The sequence below is a fragment of the Fusarium poae genome, chromosome 1 (assembly GCF_019609905.1).
Source record: "Fusarium poae strain DAOMC 252244 chromosome 1, whole genome shotgun sequence".
Taxonomy (NCBI): Eukaryota; Fungi; Ascomycota; class Sordariomycetes; order Hypocreales; family Nectriaceae; genus Fusarium; species Fusarium poae.
This window is the reverse complement of record NC_058399.1, coordinates 10,277,027-10,292,471: the sequence shown is the minus strand read 5'-3', so window position 1 is coordinate 10,292,471 and position 15,445 is coordinate 10,277,027. Positions and strand designations below refer to the sequence as shown.

At 47.5% G+C, this 15,445-nt stretch overlaps 7 protein-coding genes across 7 annotated transcripts; 4 read left to right on the top strand and 3 right to left on the bottom strand.

Annotated features, from left to right (window-relative positions):
• Window positions 1–2,034: 2,034 nt before the first annotated feature.
• PMP3 (plasma membrane proteolipid Pmp3) lies at window positions 2,035–2,485 on the top strand (the record flags this gene model as incomplete). Its single annotated transcript, XM_044847885.1, has 3 exons — window positions 2,035–2,051; window positions 2,214–2,320; window positions 2,436–2,485. 3 exons carry the CDS (start codon window positions 2,035–2,037, stop codon window positions 2,483–2,485), a joined length of 174 nt encoding a protein of 57 aa, XP_044713801.1.
• Window positions 2,486–3,601: 1,116 nt separating this feature from the next.
• FPOAC1_003317 (uncharacterized protein) lies at window positions 3,602–6,673 on the top strand (the record flags this gene model as incomplete). The annotated part of the gene is made up of 1 exon (XM_044847884.1): window positions 3,602–6,673. One exon carries the CDS (start codon window positions 3,602–3,604, stop codon window positions 6,671–6,673), a length of 3,072 nt encoding a protein of 1,023 aa, XP_044713800.1.
• Window positions 6,674–6,776: 103 nt separating this feature from the next.
• Window positions 6,777–7,738, bottom strand: FPOAC1_003316 (uncharacterized protein; the record flags this gene model as incomplete). The annotated part of the gene is made up of 2 exons (XM_044847883.1): window positions 6,777–6,946; window positions 6,997–7,738. 2 exons carry the CDS (start codon window positions 7,736–7,738, stop codon window positions 6,777–6,779), a joined length of 912 nt encoding a protein of 303 aa, XP_044713799.1.
• Window positions 7,739–8,473: 735 nt separating this feature from the next.
• IMP3 (Small subunit (SSU) processome component) lies at window positions 8,474–9,072 on the bottom strand (the record flags this gene model as incomplete). Its single annotated transcript, XM_044847882.1, has 2 exons — window positions 8,474–8,869; window positions 8,917–9,072. The coding sequence occupies 2 exons, from the start codon at window positions 9,070–9,072 to the stop codon at window positions 8,474–8,476; spliced, it is 552 nt and encodes a 183-aa protein (XP_044713798.1).
• A 279-nt stretch (window positions 9,073–9,351) lies between these two features.
• Window positions 9,352–10,049, top strand: FPOAC1_003314 (uncharacterized protein; the record flags this gene model as incomplete). The annotated part of the gene is made up of 2 exons (XM_044847881.1): window positions 9,352–9,804; window positions 9,858–10,049. 2 exons carry the CDS (start codon window positions 9,352–9,354, stop codon window positions 10,047–10,049), a joined length of 645 nt encoding a protein of 214 aa, XP_044713797.1.
• Window positions 10,050–10,245: 196 nt separating this feature from the next.
• On the bottom strand, window positions 10,246–12,677 carry FPOAC1_003313 (uncharacterized protein; the record flags this gene model as incomplete). The annotated part of the gene is made up of 2 exons (XM_044847880.1): window positions 10,246–10,414; window positions 10,468–12,677. The coding sequence occupies 2 exons, from the start codon at window positions 12,675–12,677 to the stop codon at window positions 10,246–10,248; spliced, it is 2,379 nt and encodes a 792-aa protein (XP_044713796.1).
• A 1,043-nt stretch (window positions 12,678–13,720) lies between these two features.
• Window positions 13,721–14,834, top strand: FPOAC1_003312 (uncharacterized protein; the record flags this gene model as incomplete). The annotated part of the gene is made up of 2 exons (XM_044847879.1): window positions 13,721–14,065; window positions 14,118–14,834. The coding sequence occupies 2 exons, from the start codon at window positions 13,721–13,723 to the stop codon at window positions 14,832–14,834; spliced, it is 1,062 nt and encodes a 353-aa protein (XP_044713795.1).
• Between the last annotated feature and the right edge of the window lie 611 nt (window positions 14,835–15,445).

The following is a 15,445-nucleotide window of genomic DNA, read 5'->3' as shown; positions in this document are numbered from 1 at the left end:
CGCCACAGGTAGCTCTAGACATTCTTTCAAGAATTTTGTCAACGTACGAAGGTATGTAGTCTTCATGATAGAAGAGAGTCTAGATGAGAATTTGCGAGACTTATGGCGATGGTGTCTGGATCGGGTTGGTGTTGACCATGGAAGTGAAAAGAGCAAGAAGACCAAAGCTGGAGTTGTTATCCAGACCTAAGAATGTAAAGTATCTAAGTATAAATTGCAAAGAGCATTTTAAATAGTTATAAGGTTCGACGCAATACTGGACGAAAGATCAATAACAAAGAGTGGTTTCGTTTAATAACTGGACTACCTATGCGCGGATGCTAAAGGTGCGATTCTTGAAGTTGATGTTTTGATAAGTTCGCACTTGCTCGCCCGTGCTGCAATGGTTGTGCTGCTGCTTAGCGGAGAATTGTACAGTAGAATGATCCTTGCCTGGGTAAAAGATCAAGAGCAGGACTAATCTTTATTGGACGAACCGTACCAACACAGCACGTAGCCCTGCATCTAGGGTTCCATGGTTCCAAACTTTAGTTAGTCTATGACCCCGGATTTCATGTGCTGACGCTGATATCATCCTACTCTCTGCTGATATCATAACGTCAAGTTTAACTTTGAGATGGGATCATTTTCGTCACGACGTTTGGCACGAACAACTTGTCTCTGTGTTTATTGTATCCCTCTAGCAGATGCAAAGGCGAATCTAGATTTGCTAAAAGGGGGCTGCCGAGCTGTTCTCTCTTGGCCCTCCACTTGAGTGCCGGTGAGGCCGTGATGCAAGGACTTGGGACTTGAGTAGATGCTTGGCACTGACGCGTATCCGTAGCCTCAAGTGATTTTTTTGAAACATGAAAAAGACTGAACAATTCAGCATTAACCGAGCCAAGAGCAGCCAAGAGCCAAGCTGAATTTAGTACAAGACTTGATAAGCCACGTCTAAAGAAAATCAGGAAGAATTTTCAGTGGGCACAGACAGCAAGGAAGGTTGAAAGAAGCATGGCAAAAGAGAAGTCTAGTAGCAATCATATTTCCTTTTTTGGTAGGGTATGTTGAATTGACCTTGCCGCTAAGTCTTGGGTGTCGGTAGACTCGGCATCTTTGACCTTGTGGTGGTACTCAAGCCAGTTTGCCCAGTAACGTACTCATTACGACAATAGTGTGTCAGGTAATCTTGTTATCAGGCACACTGCATATCTCAATAATCTGCAACGCCTTGACAAATCGCTTACGATGTCCGAGAGGCTGAGGCTCATGCAAAGAAATGTAATTGAATGCGAGAATGGTTAATTGAGATGAATATCGAGATTTGAGGTCTTAATTGGCATCATAAGACCAAAATGTCCGAAAACTCAGCCACAAAGATCAACGAATATCGATTGACGAATCCTTTCGTTTATCGCAGCCTTTGATGGTGTTTAGGCTCGTTATCGTTGGTGAAATGGTTCGACCCAGCCACACCAAGACATGCGCCTCATGACGTAGCTATAACAACCCCTGTCAAAGCTGCGACTAATACAACATGACTGGGGGGGCCGGGCTAGCCCGACCTCACTCAAGCTTGCTGTACCTTCTGTACTTCAGGTCAGGCGGTTAAAATTGACCAAGCAGGGCAGCGTTTGCTTGGCCTACGACTGGCTCGTAGCGAGATGTTGTCCCTGTGGCTTGCCACATCCTTGTTAGGTCGATGACGCAGTGCCCAGAGTGTAGGTGCAGTTGAGGTTGCGCGGACACTCTTGCCGTTGCTTGGTCAGGGAAAGTTGGAAACAGTGATTAGCAGAGCAGGTAGGTACAGTACTAAGGTACCTACCTAGGGACCGAACCTTCCTTGGGTTTGGGTGTGTGATGTGATGTGATGTTATGCCATGCTTGGTCCGTGGATGACCGAGTCTGTATAAAAGACTCTGGTTCCCTCCAATCTACCAAACCTTTTCTCCCATCCTATAACAATCCAAAGTCTAACAAAATTCTCTAAACAACTTTCCAACTACTACCACATCACACATTTTCGAGTAATTCCTCGTCTTCACAACCGACAGAATGCCTTTCACCGCTAGGTAAGCCGACTTCTTACAGTATTCTCGATTGAACGACGACGTCATCCCGAGCGATCCGCAGTCAACGCTGTCGCAAGATATCGCAGGATGGTCCTCTCGAGCTGTTGAGAATACAGGCACAGGAAATAGAAGCATCACGACATGTACTAACATCCCCTTCAGCGACATTTGCAAGATCCTCCTTGCCATCATCCTTCCTCCCGTTGGTGTCTTCCTCGAGCGTGGTTGCGGTGCCGACTTCTTCATCAACATCCTTCTCACCATTCTGGGTAAGTCATTTATCAATTCAACCCCTGCACCCGATCCCTCCGGCGCAGGCTCGCGTCGGCACTCAAAATCATCTACACACACGTGTTGCTCAGCAGTTGACTAACTCGCCCTCAGGTTACATTCCCGGTATCATCCACGCTCTATACATCATCCTGAAGTACTAAGCCTTACCGCACTTGACTTCTCAGGGCTACGGCGCTTCCCAAATGACTTAATGAGTACCCCGCTTTCCAACCACCGACAACAACTGGCCAGCCATCGGTTGTCCTGGACCATGCGACATTCTGTCTGACGGCCAAGACACCAATGACTGCCGTGTCAACCGGGAAGGCGCATTCGTCCGGAAGTTTTGTGTTTCTGTTTGCGCAACCTTGGCTTCGCTTTGATACCTTACGCCGGTGATCCGCGCTTACGAGTTTGGATGCCGATTTTACGACAGGCATGGACGCGATGCGATACCAGTTCCTTATTTTTTTTGTTTATTTGCGGATGGAGGCGCATGCTGGATTGGCTCTCAAGGCATAATGCATTGGGCTTTTTAGTAATTAATTCGATACCCGTCAATCCAACGTTTCCTTGACATCTAAATTTTATTGTCTTTGTCGTCGTAACATGGTGATTGTATGTCTGTCTGTCTGTATGAGTGATGTGACCCAGGCTTCTTGGCAGACCCGCCTCGTAACCCATCGGCAGATGAGCGACATGGGTGTCTCTACTTGGACGGATAATCTTTTCCATTGATTGCTATCAGGAATAAGGTCCTGTCAACTTAAACCTTGTACTGATGTAAAGAACTAGATAGAACGCCAAAGTGCATGCATTTACGTTCTGAGCTCTTCGAAGGTTTCTAGCCACAGAAGCGCAATTTATCATTCGATAGTACTCCAATGATTAAGACCTTGTCTGGAGGATTCAAAGTTTTCGATTGGCGATAGGATCATTTGGATTTGCCAGCGCAGCACTTGCTTGCAGCGGATCTTGTGGCGGTGCAGTTTGTTGTTTGATTCCAGATCAATGCGAATGTGGAGTCTTGTTTTATGCATGTTATTAGCTGTACATACCTACATTAGTACTAAATATTCGAGATGAAACAAAATGTCTTGCTCTTATGTTGATTGAACATGAATTGACTTTTGTTGCATAAATTAAGAAAAGCATGTATCTCATTCCTATTAAAGCTTAATATATAATCACGTGTTTTCGCTCCTACATCATGATTAGACCGCGTTACTACGCGTTTCACGAACCATGCACTTAAACCATCACTCTCACCCTCCGATATGCCTCTATCACAGCCAGAAGTAATAGAAATACTTGACGATGATGACACGGCTTCGGAACCCGGCGTGAACAGTCCTACTCCTTCAAAATCAGCTCAGAAAAGGAAACATGAAACCGAAATTGAAGAGAAGGTTGAGTGGACAGGCGATGAGGATGATCTGCCGACCAAGCCAAAAAAGCGCCGTGGCAAAAGAAAGTCAACGCGGAAGAAAGGAGGACAAGATGCTGATGCAAAAAATGAAGCCCCTGAGGAGGACTTTGAATTGGCAGACATACCTGAATATCTCATCGAACGCAGGCGACAGTTTGACAATAAGAGGAAACTCCACCATGACGCTGCTTTGATGGTACCCCCGGACTACTCTGGGATTCATTTTGAAGAGACAGGACGACTCAGAGAATTAGAAGAACGACCAAAATTTCCCGAGAGTAGTGGTATCAAGCCTTCACGACCGTACAAGGATATTGAACTACCCCAATCCGCAGGCCTCATCCCGGCATCTATCGCACAGTACCTTCGAGACTACCAAGTTGCTGGCGCATCCTTCCTTCACAGGAAATTTGTCTACCAAGAAGGCGGCATACTGGGCGATGACATGGGTCTTGGCAAGACAGTGCAAGTGGCGGCTTTTTTAACTGTTGCATTTGGTAAGACTGGTGACGAGCGTGACGCCAAACGACTACGGCAGATTCGTCAGTACCCTGATCGATGGTACCCAAGAGTACTCATTATATGCCCTGGATCTCTGATTATGAATTGGAAGAATGAGTTGGATCGTTGGGGCTGGTGGCATACCGACCTGTTTCATGGAGCCAACAAAGAGGACGCTCTGAGTACTGCTCGTGCGGGTCGAGTCGAGATTATGATCACCACTTATGACACATACAAGAACAGTCGGAGTTCTATCAACTTGGTCCAGTGGGACGCAGTGATTGCGGACGAATGCCACAGGCTAAAAGACAGGTCCTCCGAGACTACCAAGGCTCTGAACGAGATCAACGCACTTTGTCGTATCGGCTTGACTGGCACGGCGATCCAGAACCGATACGAGGAACTCTGGACACTTCTAGACTGGACCAACCCTGGCCACTTCGGGACCCTTCCTGAATGGACGCAGACGGTAACTAAGCCACTGACTGTTGGACAGTCTCATGATGCAACCGGAGCACAACTCAGTCTGGCGAGGACAACAGCCGACAAACTGGTCCACAATCTTCTACCCCAATACTTTCTTCGGCGAATGAAAACCATCATAGCGCATCAGTTGCCCAAGAAGACAGACCGAGTCGTCTTTTGCCCCTTGACGGATTTTCAGAGGGACGCTTACGAGAATTTCCTCAGCAGTGCGGATATCGAGCTCATTCGAACTCTTTCAGAACCATGCTGTGGAGGCAAGAAGAAAGGATGGTGTTGCAATACCTTTCTTTCTGATGGCAAGCGATGGCAGAACATCGTCTTTCCCAGCATGATGGTTCTGCAGAAGCTTGCCAACCATCTGACTCTTCTCGTGCCTCAGACGACTGACCTAGAAGCAAAACACGACACAGATATGAAAACACTTCGGACCTGTTTACCAGATACCTGGAAATACGTCTACGAAAAAAGGGATCGGATTCAGAACCTGGTCAACCCCGAATTCTGTGGAAAATGGAAAGTTTTGAAGAAACTGCTCAAGTTCTGGCATACCAATGGCGACAAGGTGTTGGTGTTTTCTCACAGTGTGCGCCTTCTACGCATTCTGCAGCATCTCTTCACCAATACGAGCTACACAGTCAGTTATTTGGATGGCTCATTGAGTTACGAAGCACGTCAGGAGGTTGTTGACACGTTCAACTCCGACCCAACGCAATTCGTTTTTCTCATATCGACCAAAGCCGGAGGTGTCGGCCTCAATATCACATCTGCGAACAAGGTCGTTATCATCGACCCTCACTGGAATCCGTCTTATGATCTTCAAGCGCAAGATCGAGCCTACCGTATTGGTCAGACTCGCGACGTCGAAGTCTTTCGTCTTATCTCGCTCGGCACAGTTGAAGAAATCGTTTACGCGCGGCAAATTTACAAGCAACAGCAAGCGAATATTGGCTACACTGCATCATCCGAGCGTCGTTACTTCAAGGGTGTTCAGCAGGATACAGACCGAAAGGGCGAGATCTTTGGACTTGCCAACATCTTTACATATCACAATGACAGCGGCCTGCTCCAAGACATTGTCAATAAAACCAATATTGCCGAGGCCAAAGCGGGTGTGCATCTTGTCGACGTCGACATGGAAAAGGCAGCCAAGGATGAAGAGGACCTTGGTATTATCAAGAATGAAGCGTCGGACGCTGAAGATGGCGGTATGAGCCAACTTGCCTCGCTTCTGACAGCGGAGAACCAGCAGCGGATGCTAGATTCTAAAAAGGCCAAAAAGCCCAAAAGCGATGCGATACAAGCCATCCTCACTTCTGCCGGTGTCGAGTATACACACGACAACAGTGAGGTGATTGGATCGTCCAAGATCGAAGAAAAACTCTCGCGGCGGGCAGCCATGAATTCGTATTCTACCCAAGAGGGTCAGAGTGTCCTCTTTGCGGATTCTGGTAACGAACGTGGTGAAGGTCTATTTGGCAAATACAATCCACCCGAAGAGGCGAAGCTGCGACAATTTTGCGAGATGGCCAAGGAATTTGGTTTCGCCAACGCGACAGAATTTGCACTCGTGGTGGAAAGCTGGACGCAGGAGGCAAGGCGCAATTGTCTAGATCTGTTCTACAAGAAGAGAGAAGCCAAGCTCATCAAAGAGGGGATTATTAAGGAAGAGGATGCGAGAGATGTTACCAAGGATGAGTCGGGCGATCTAGGTACAAAGGAAGAAGTCAAAGACGAGAAAATGGACATCGGTTCTGCCCTTAAAGACGAAGATATCAAGGACAACAAGGAGAACATGTGGAAGAGGGAAAGCATCAAAACTGAAATTCCCAACATAAAGGCTGAACAAGAGAAGAAAGTCAAGACGGAAGGCGCAGGATCTAGTATACGAACGTCGATATTCCTGTCAGACGACGACGATGATGATGAGTTGTAAGGCGTTAATGCTTTCGATTTGATACCCTTCATATTCATAATGCATAGCTCATTTTTTTCATTTCATGTTGCTCAGTACTCAGAAGCTCAAAACTCTCGCACACCTACTTTGTCAGTGTTCCCAGAACATGGGGAAGAAGACGGAATCTTGCCTCTCCTACTGGTGGCGCTAGATCGATCTTTTCCCATGGACCAGCTTCTCTCAATGTTTTGCCAGTCGATCGGCAGATTCGGCATGAACCCATGACCTGGGACCACACGAGTCCAGTGACCCCTGATCATTGTCAGCAATTGCCCAGGTGGGATTAGGAATAATTGACTCACATTGATATGCTCGCAAAAAGAAGCTCCTACTCTCATCAATACGCACATGCTCATACGCATACCACCTGCCACCTTTCTTGAGACTTTGGTACAGAAGTTTGATGTTCTTCTCAGGCTCAGGGATACTGCAGAGACACAGAATAGTGACGATGCAGTCGACGCTCTCAGGCTCGATCCGGCCATCCCACGCTTTCGGGTCATTGATGGATTCGATGCCCACTGGGACAACCTCATAAACACCGTCAAGTCCAATCTCCTTCACCCGTCGTCGTAGAGTAGCTGCAGATTTGGGGTTGGGTTCAATGCCGTATACACGAGTCAAACCACTTTCTTCTCCTTTTCTTCGTCTGAGTTCCCCATCATCACCCTCCGCTGCGTTCACCCCGACGTTAACTTTGGCAAACACATCCGCCCACATTCCGGTCCCCGCACCAATCTCGAGAACAACTCCGTTGATGGGCCTCTCGACAACCTCATCTCCCATGCGACCATTCTTTACTCGTCCTTCGAGCAGTGGGATAACTTTGGCCTCCGCGTTGGCCTTCACCTGGGGGCCTATAAAGGCCCAAAAGTTTCCAAACCAAGCCTCCTTGAACCGAGATGGTGAGAACAGAGTACGGAAATCTTTATTTCTGATCACTTCGAGAATTGTGCCAGGGAGGAAACGCATAGCTATGCTCATGAATAGATAAGGGTCAATGAGCTGCTCAGCGAGCTCTTTGATGGTTGAAAGGACTGCCATGATGGGCACTGGGATTGAAGACAAGACACTCAGATTCGAGCTAGTACATGTGAAAAAGAAAGAGGGTACTGCTTTATATAAGGGACTTTTGGACATGGTCACCCACACGGAACTCGGCTCGTTTTGTAAGGTTTCCGCGTTCCGGAGACGGAGCCGCGGGGCCGGCAGTCACATTGTTAGTCTTGTTGCCAACACTCTTTCATATGTAGCAATAGATAGACGATTGTTGAGGCGGAAAGATAATACATCTAATACGATTGTCGTGAGCTATTAAACATCTTTCCCCATGCATTCTCTAGATATAGTCTCTTCTATTACAAGAGCAGTACCTACTTACTATTATGCATGTCCATCTTTGACCTCTGCTCTTTCTCCCAAGGTAAGCATGTTCGATAAGACTCGGGAGATCTCTTCTATCACCCCCTCAATGGCGCCATTTGTATAAGATATTCCGTTGGTAACCAAGCATGACAGTGGAAACATCAGGGGTAGAGTAGACGCAGGGCTTGACCACAAGCTGCTATACACTATACTATAATTACAGACAGACGAATCAACTGAATAGCTTTGGCAAATTTTGTTAAATGTAAATCTGCATCACCTCCAAACTCTGAGCTTCACCATAGTAGTTGCCCTTAGAAGATCGCAATACAAAGACGCCCAAACTCCAATCGTCCAATGCATTTTCCTCCCCAATTTTCACCTTTCAACAGCCAATGCTTAAAGACACTCCAACTACAGCAACTCGAAATCATCAAGCTGGTCTCGGTACTTCATGATGTTCCTCTTGATCTTGCTGCCCACAGTCCATGTCACAAAGTCCTCCATACCTCTCGTAACTAGGTAGGCCGGGTCGGTGACTGTCTCGGTTCCCACGCGCACGTGGCCCTGCTCAATCATCTTGGTCGCTGCCTGCACAGTCTCAGCCATGCGTAGTCTGGTCATGAGGACGGGAAGTCGGCGGCGCGCAAAGGCGCTGACGGTGACGCTGTTCTCGATGGCGGAAAGCTTTGAGGAGGATGAAAGAACGCCCATGTCGTAGAGCTTGTTGAGAAGCAGCTCCTCGTGCTTGCGGCGGGCTGCGTTGTCAGGAGGGAGGAGGGATAGACGATGAGCGAGTTGGCGCAGAGACTGCAATTGTTAGCAAGTGTGTAAGCGCTCGATGTGGGAACACGTACACCACAGAGACGGTTATACTTGTGGTAGTCCTCGGGCTTTTGGATCATGTACCGTCGCATGACGGCCTTGTCGCGATGGCCATTGTCGCCTTTGTATGTGATGAAGTCTGTCTTTCGCAGAAGCTTCGACTCGTGATGCTTGAGTTTTCGGACCATGATTACGGTTTCTAGTCGTCACTCGCTAATGATGGATTATTATGAGATGTCTGGCCGCCTTTTTCTGCTTGCGTCGTCGCCGTCGTTGGTAGAGTAAATAGTTGCTGTCCCACTATCAAAAGTTCAAAGGTAGGATTTGCAACGATAAAATCTGAGTGGATACGCGGAATTCACCCCGCCACATTCCGCCCCGTCGAAAAACCTCCAACGATTGAACATCACCAAAATTAGCTTCTAGAGCCTCGCAACATCCCCAGGTTTCAATTGCAACAGCCCACGATGCCTCCAAGACTACCAACCATCTCGACAGCTTCGGCTATTGCGCGAACAGTCATTCGACCCTTTTCCACAACAGCCCCTGCTGCTGCTCCCCGCGATGTCCCTCTTGTAGGACATAACCAGCGACTTGCGAATCTCGGCAGCAGTAATAACCGTGCTGGTGGGCACGGGTACAAGCCATCGCGCGGCGGAGATGCTGCTTCTAGACTGATAGAGCGATACAAGGCGCGGAACAACTCTTACACAGCGGAGAAGACGGCCCAGATGGATTTTCTCAAGAACCAGAAAATGTCGGGCGACTATCTCAGACAAATGCCTCGACGATGGCAGGCAGGAGATGTCTACTCGCCTCATGATCTGAGCCCTATCGAGATGCAAAAGTGGAGGAAGAGGTCGGTAAGGAACAGCGACGTTATCGATGCGCTCGGCATCAAGCCTCTTGACATGTACAAGGTGCGTTTATATCAGCATGTACGCTTGATACACTGGTGCTAATTCACCCCAAGAACTTCTCTCTCATTGAATACTTCACATCATCATCTGGAATGATCAATCACTCCAACCTCACCCGTCTTCGACCCGTCAACCAGCGCAAGGTGGCCAAGATGGTCCGCCGAGTTCAGGGAATGGGTATCTACCCCAGCGTGCACGCCCATCCCGAAATGCTCCGTGAGGATTTCTTTGCGAACCGAAAGTAGAACAGTCGTATATAAAGGGAAAAGAAAACGGGAAACAACTTGTTCCTACACTGGCGTTCTGTTGAATGGGATGATGTCATGATCATTATTTTTGTGGTCTTATGTATAACAGCCTCAAACCTCTATGTAACATATTGATACAATTGTCAACATCCAATACATCTCTTTCTTTTCATGTGACATATTTTGGTACATTTCAAGCTCTTAATATTCTATTGAGCTTGTATTGACACAGCGAATCCTGGTTAAGTCGCTTGCCTTTTGACTCGAGAGCGGCCCACGCCTCAGAATATCGCCCCTGGGCCCATGCCTTCAAATCCGCTTGTAGCTGCTGTCCCGGAAGAGCATTGAACGCAATGCCCAATCTGCTTCGTGTTAGTTGTCTTGTCATATCGGGAAAGGGTATTTGGTAACTCACGTCATTGCATCTGGTTCCTGTCCAGTCACCACGCTCATCCTTATGAGCATATCCTGAACCTTTTCCAGCTCTCCGCTACCAGCAACAGCGCCGACGTAGGCATTGTATACTGATCGAGGGACGTCTACCTCCATGCTTTCAATTCGTTTCCAAATGAGATGAGATTGAATTGAACCTCTGGGTGTGCGCTCAAGTGCCCAAAAGACTGCTTCCAGACTTGCATAAGATGGCCCTTCGGCAGAGGCTGTGATTGACTGCCAAAAGTCCAATGCCTGACTGGACTTGCCACAAGATGCGTAGGCCAACATGAGAGAAGTGTAAAGCTTAGTGTTGGGCACCACTGTTGTGTCCATTTTCAACATGTTATGGACAATTTCCAAGGACTCGTCATCAGGACACCTTGAGAATCTTTCGAAAAAGGTGATGTATGTCTCCCGCTTAGGATGGTAGTCGTTATTTCGATGCTGTCGCATATGGCCAAAGACATGAGATGCCATGTCTGGACGCTTGCGGTCAAAGAATGACTCCATAAGCTGCACACGGTGGTCGAAACTGAGATCTTGGAAGAACTGTCGCAAGATTTGATAACCATTCCATGCTCTTGACGTGCTTGTTTTGAGATCCGTACAGAAGTTGGTAAATGCCTCCTGAATAGTTTCTCGCTCGGCAGCACTGAACTGAAAGGCGTGAACAGATAGAATGTCCATCACTTCGTAGTGCTTCTCATTCTCCAAGAGCCGAATGCATAAAGAAGCCACCGTGCTAGGCTCGAGGAGCACTTGATTCTCCTCGCACATTTCGACTATTTCACCAATGAGCTTGAAATTTGGTGTCGTCTGGGTAGTGAGAGTCATCATGAAATTGTTTACCAGCCGGCCAAAGTCCCACCATAAATCAGGCTTAGCATGCCAGGGCTCATGGTGCGTAACTTTCTTGTACGCCGCATGGACACCAGGTATATAGCCCGCTTCAAGTCGCATCTCCATGAGAATGAGGTGAGATTCACCATCAATTGGGATACCCTTGTCGGCAGCGAGCGAAAGAATCTCTTCGACTAATAACATGTCTTTCAACTCAAGTCCAGCTCGAAGAAGGCTGTTAATGGTGGCCGTGTTAGACTTGAAAGACTCGTGTGAGCTTTCCATTCTGGACATCATCTTTTCCACTTCGGGCAGGCCTTTTCCGATGATGAGGATTGCCTGCAGTAAGCTATCCCAGTAATGTTTTTCTGGCTTCTTGTTGAGCATTTCGCCGATTTCAAGGAAATATGGAACCGCCCAATCCTGGAGGTTGTTGCGGGCAGCGAAGTGAGCGATGAGTGGTATGACGAGGTTGGAGCGAGTTCCAGATAGAATAGGCTTCTCAAACCAGTACTTCGTCTCCTCGACCCGGTCCTTCTCAGCAAAGAAGTTGACCATTACACGCTGGATGTGTTTTTCAAATGGATAGCCATTTTCTTGCGCCCAGTTGACAAAGTTGACAAGATCCTCTTCGTGGCCTTCTCGAGCCAACCCCTGGCACATCCATAATATCGGGTTTTTCGTTTTTTTGTCGCAATACTGCATTACCTCGTCCTTTTTATCGTATATCATTTGGAGAGCCTCTTTTGATCCACCGTAGAGACACAGCACTTCGATAAAGGTACACCATAATCCACCGCGAGTTGTCCAGCCGGGTTTTTCGTGCATCCGGGGATCTTCAACGGCAGTCCAAAGAGCATTGGCCAGGTTAAGATGTTCGGTAGTTCGTTCGCGAGGTCGAAGTCTGCAAAGAACGTTGAGGGCATTTATAACATCGGCGATCTCAATCTTTGCTGAAAAGGGAAATTGCCGTTGTGCCACGAGGTAAGGGAGCAGTCGGCTGCATTGCATTGCCTGAGTACCGTTCAATGGCCTTCGACTGGAAAGCTTTCCTTCAAAGAAAGACCTCCAGGCCTGAACAAGCTCTTGTGGTGGTGGAGGACGTAAGTTGTCGAGCATGCGACTCCTCCAAATCATAATCTGCTGCCATCCTGGTTCGAATTCGGGTTGGCGAATCTCTCGGGGTGCTTTAGAGAACAGGGCTTCGAGGAAGTATCGCCGTGAGTAGCCATTGTTTATTGTTCTAGGTAACCGTGTTCGGCGAAGGGGAGTGGAATAGACGGCGCAAGACGGGGATCGGACTTGCTGGATGAGGACCCGTCGAGCATGGCGGGCCAATTGCGCCCTCATGATGGATTAGTCTATGTGAAGAAGGAACTGGAAGTATTAGCTGACATTCGAGGTATTAACGATTTGTGGCTCATACTTACAAAAGCATGTTTGAAACGTCGCATTCACAGGTGGAAGTGGGATATCGACACGGCAATTCGGAATCTTGAAATCTCCAATCGCGAAGCTGTGATTTTGGAGTTTGAATTGCGGGATGTTGGCCGACAATTAACCGATCGTGCTTAATCCGCTGTGGAGACTATCAATTAGTTACGCCTCAAGACTCCCATCCCACTTGGACGAAGGAAATCTGGCTCAGAATCTTGGTTCACTACCTACCTATCTTAGTACGCATATAATATAATTCAAATATCCTATAGAGTAAATTTGGGTGAAAGATTCCCATATTCAATGATATATGAGAAGAAATTCATGTCTATTGATATCTGAGAATACAGGCTTAGTTAGATACCTACCTAGTCTCCACAGCCCTCAATGAGATCCATTTAGAGAGTAGATGCTAGGACAAAGGACTAGATATATATTGAGTATTATTGCAGTGATTATCTCCTATTGGTTCCGATATCTCTAAGATACTTGATATCTTCTTATCGGTCCAAGCCTAACAATTCCATGCGGCTTTGCATCCCGAGATATTTGTAGCTAAGCGATAGAGAAACACCTACGTCATGAAGCTATCCAATAGCTCGCTTGAGCTTCCGATCCTCTTTCACTCCCTTCACTCATTCACCAATGATTCAATGACATTAATCCACCAATCCTTGCTCTAGCCAGTAAACAAACTTCCTGTACCTCAGCCATCCTTTGTAGTGACGCTCGTTTGACTTCAACCGAAACGTGCTGTACCCCGCCCGAAACCGCAATTGTTGGTGGGGTGAGTTCGAGGGTCGACCAAAAGGCGCGATGATGAATGGGGGAGCTGGAGTTTAGAGTCACATCTCCGATGCTCCATCCTTTCTCGAATAACTATAAAGTACCTGGCGTCCTCCTTTAAGCTTCAGTTCCCGATAACTACTATTATCAATATATCATCAACCATCACAATGCCTCTCCTACCTCAAAGCGTAAAGCCCCGCGTTATCCTTGGTCTTATGACCTTTGGACCTCCCGGCAGTGAGAAGCTCGATGCTCGTATCTTTGACTCGGAGACCTTTAACAAGGCACTCGACGTCTTCCAGAGTAAGGGCTACAGTGAGATCGACACTGCGCGTGTGTATGTTGGCGGAAACCAGGAGGGATGGACTGGTAAAGAGACCAAATGGAAGGAGAGGGGACTTACCCTCGATACCAAGGTCAAGTATCCCAAGGACCCTCGCGACAACACCTACGACAAGGTCATTGAGTCAGTTGAGACGAGTCTGAAGGAGCTAGGAACTGACTGCATTGATGTAAGCTGTGGACTAGCAATAAAACTAGCAAGCACTAACATGGTACAAATAGCTTCTCTACCTCCACCGTCCTGACCGCGGTGTTCCTTTTGCTGAGACCCTCGAGGCCATCAATAAGCTTCACAAGGATGGAAAGTTTGTAAACTTTGGTATCAGCAACTTCACCGCGTACGAGGTTGCCGAGGTTGTCATGACCTGCAAGTACAACAACTGGGTTCGACCTACAGTCTACCAGGGCATGTACAACTGCCTCACTCGTTCCATCGAGTCGGAGCTCTTTGTGGCCTGCAGAAGATACGGCCTCGATATTGTCGTTTACAACCCTATTGCTGGTGGTCTCTTATCCGGAAAGATCAAGTCGATGGACATCAAGCCCGAAAGTGGTCGTTTCTCCGACCAGTCTGGCATCGGTAATACATACCGACAGCGTTACTTCAGAGAGAGCACATTCAAGGCTCTTAACGTTATTGAGCAGGCCGTGGAGAAGAATGGGTTAAGTATGCTGGAGACAGCGCTGCGATGGATGGTACACCACTCCAAGCTGAAAATCAAGGACGGCAACGATGGAATTATTCTGGGTATGTCCAGGGTGGAGCAGCTGGAGGAAAACCTGGAGATTCTTGAGAAGGGACCTCTTCCCGATGAAGTGGTTGAGGCACTTGACCAGGCCTGGCTGTACTCCAAGGCAGACACGACTAATTACTGGCACGGGGAGTTGGAGTATACTTATGATGTGCACGAGGCTCTGTTTGGAGCATCGGCCAAGTAATTGTATGTAGGTACTAAGATAGTAACATCCATCGTCTGACTGAGACTCACGTGCTATTCTTGGAGTTCCAGTCTTATTATTATCAAATGTACATAGAATCTGACAGTGATACTGCATATGAAATGTCTTGGGATTGGGCGCGTGGGGAGAATGTAAGATGGCACATGACTTTCAAGGCGTCATTTTGTTGGTGTGACTCCCTTGGCATTAGGCATTGTTATCTCGGTTATAGTGTAGCACGCAATCAGATCTTAGCCAGATCTAAGAGATATGTCAAAACCTGTTATTGTGCGTGCATACATGGGTTCTTGGTAAAGTACTTTTGTAGTGAGTATCTTGTGCATAATAAGCCTCAGCCTCTATAAAGTATTTTATTCCTAAAAATGAGTGTTTATAAGTTAAGATTTCCAACGGTCGAGTCATGGTTTCTAGGATACTCTAACCGCGATAACCTCCCGTCCCGTCTATTCACCGGGCACCATGAATGCCTTTAAAAAGTCAAGATAACCCCCATGCAAACCAACTGAATTATGACGGCACCCCTAGTCCCCCCGTGCCATCCAATTCCCCGCGCTGTTGGTCCCTTGCGAGTTTGGCCCCTGTAAAATGGG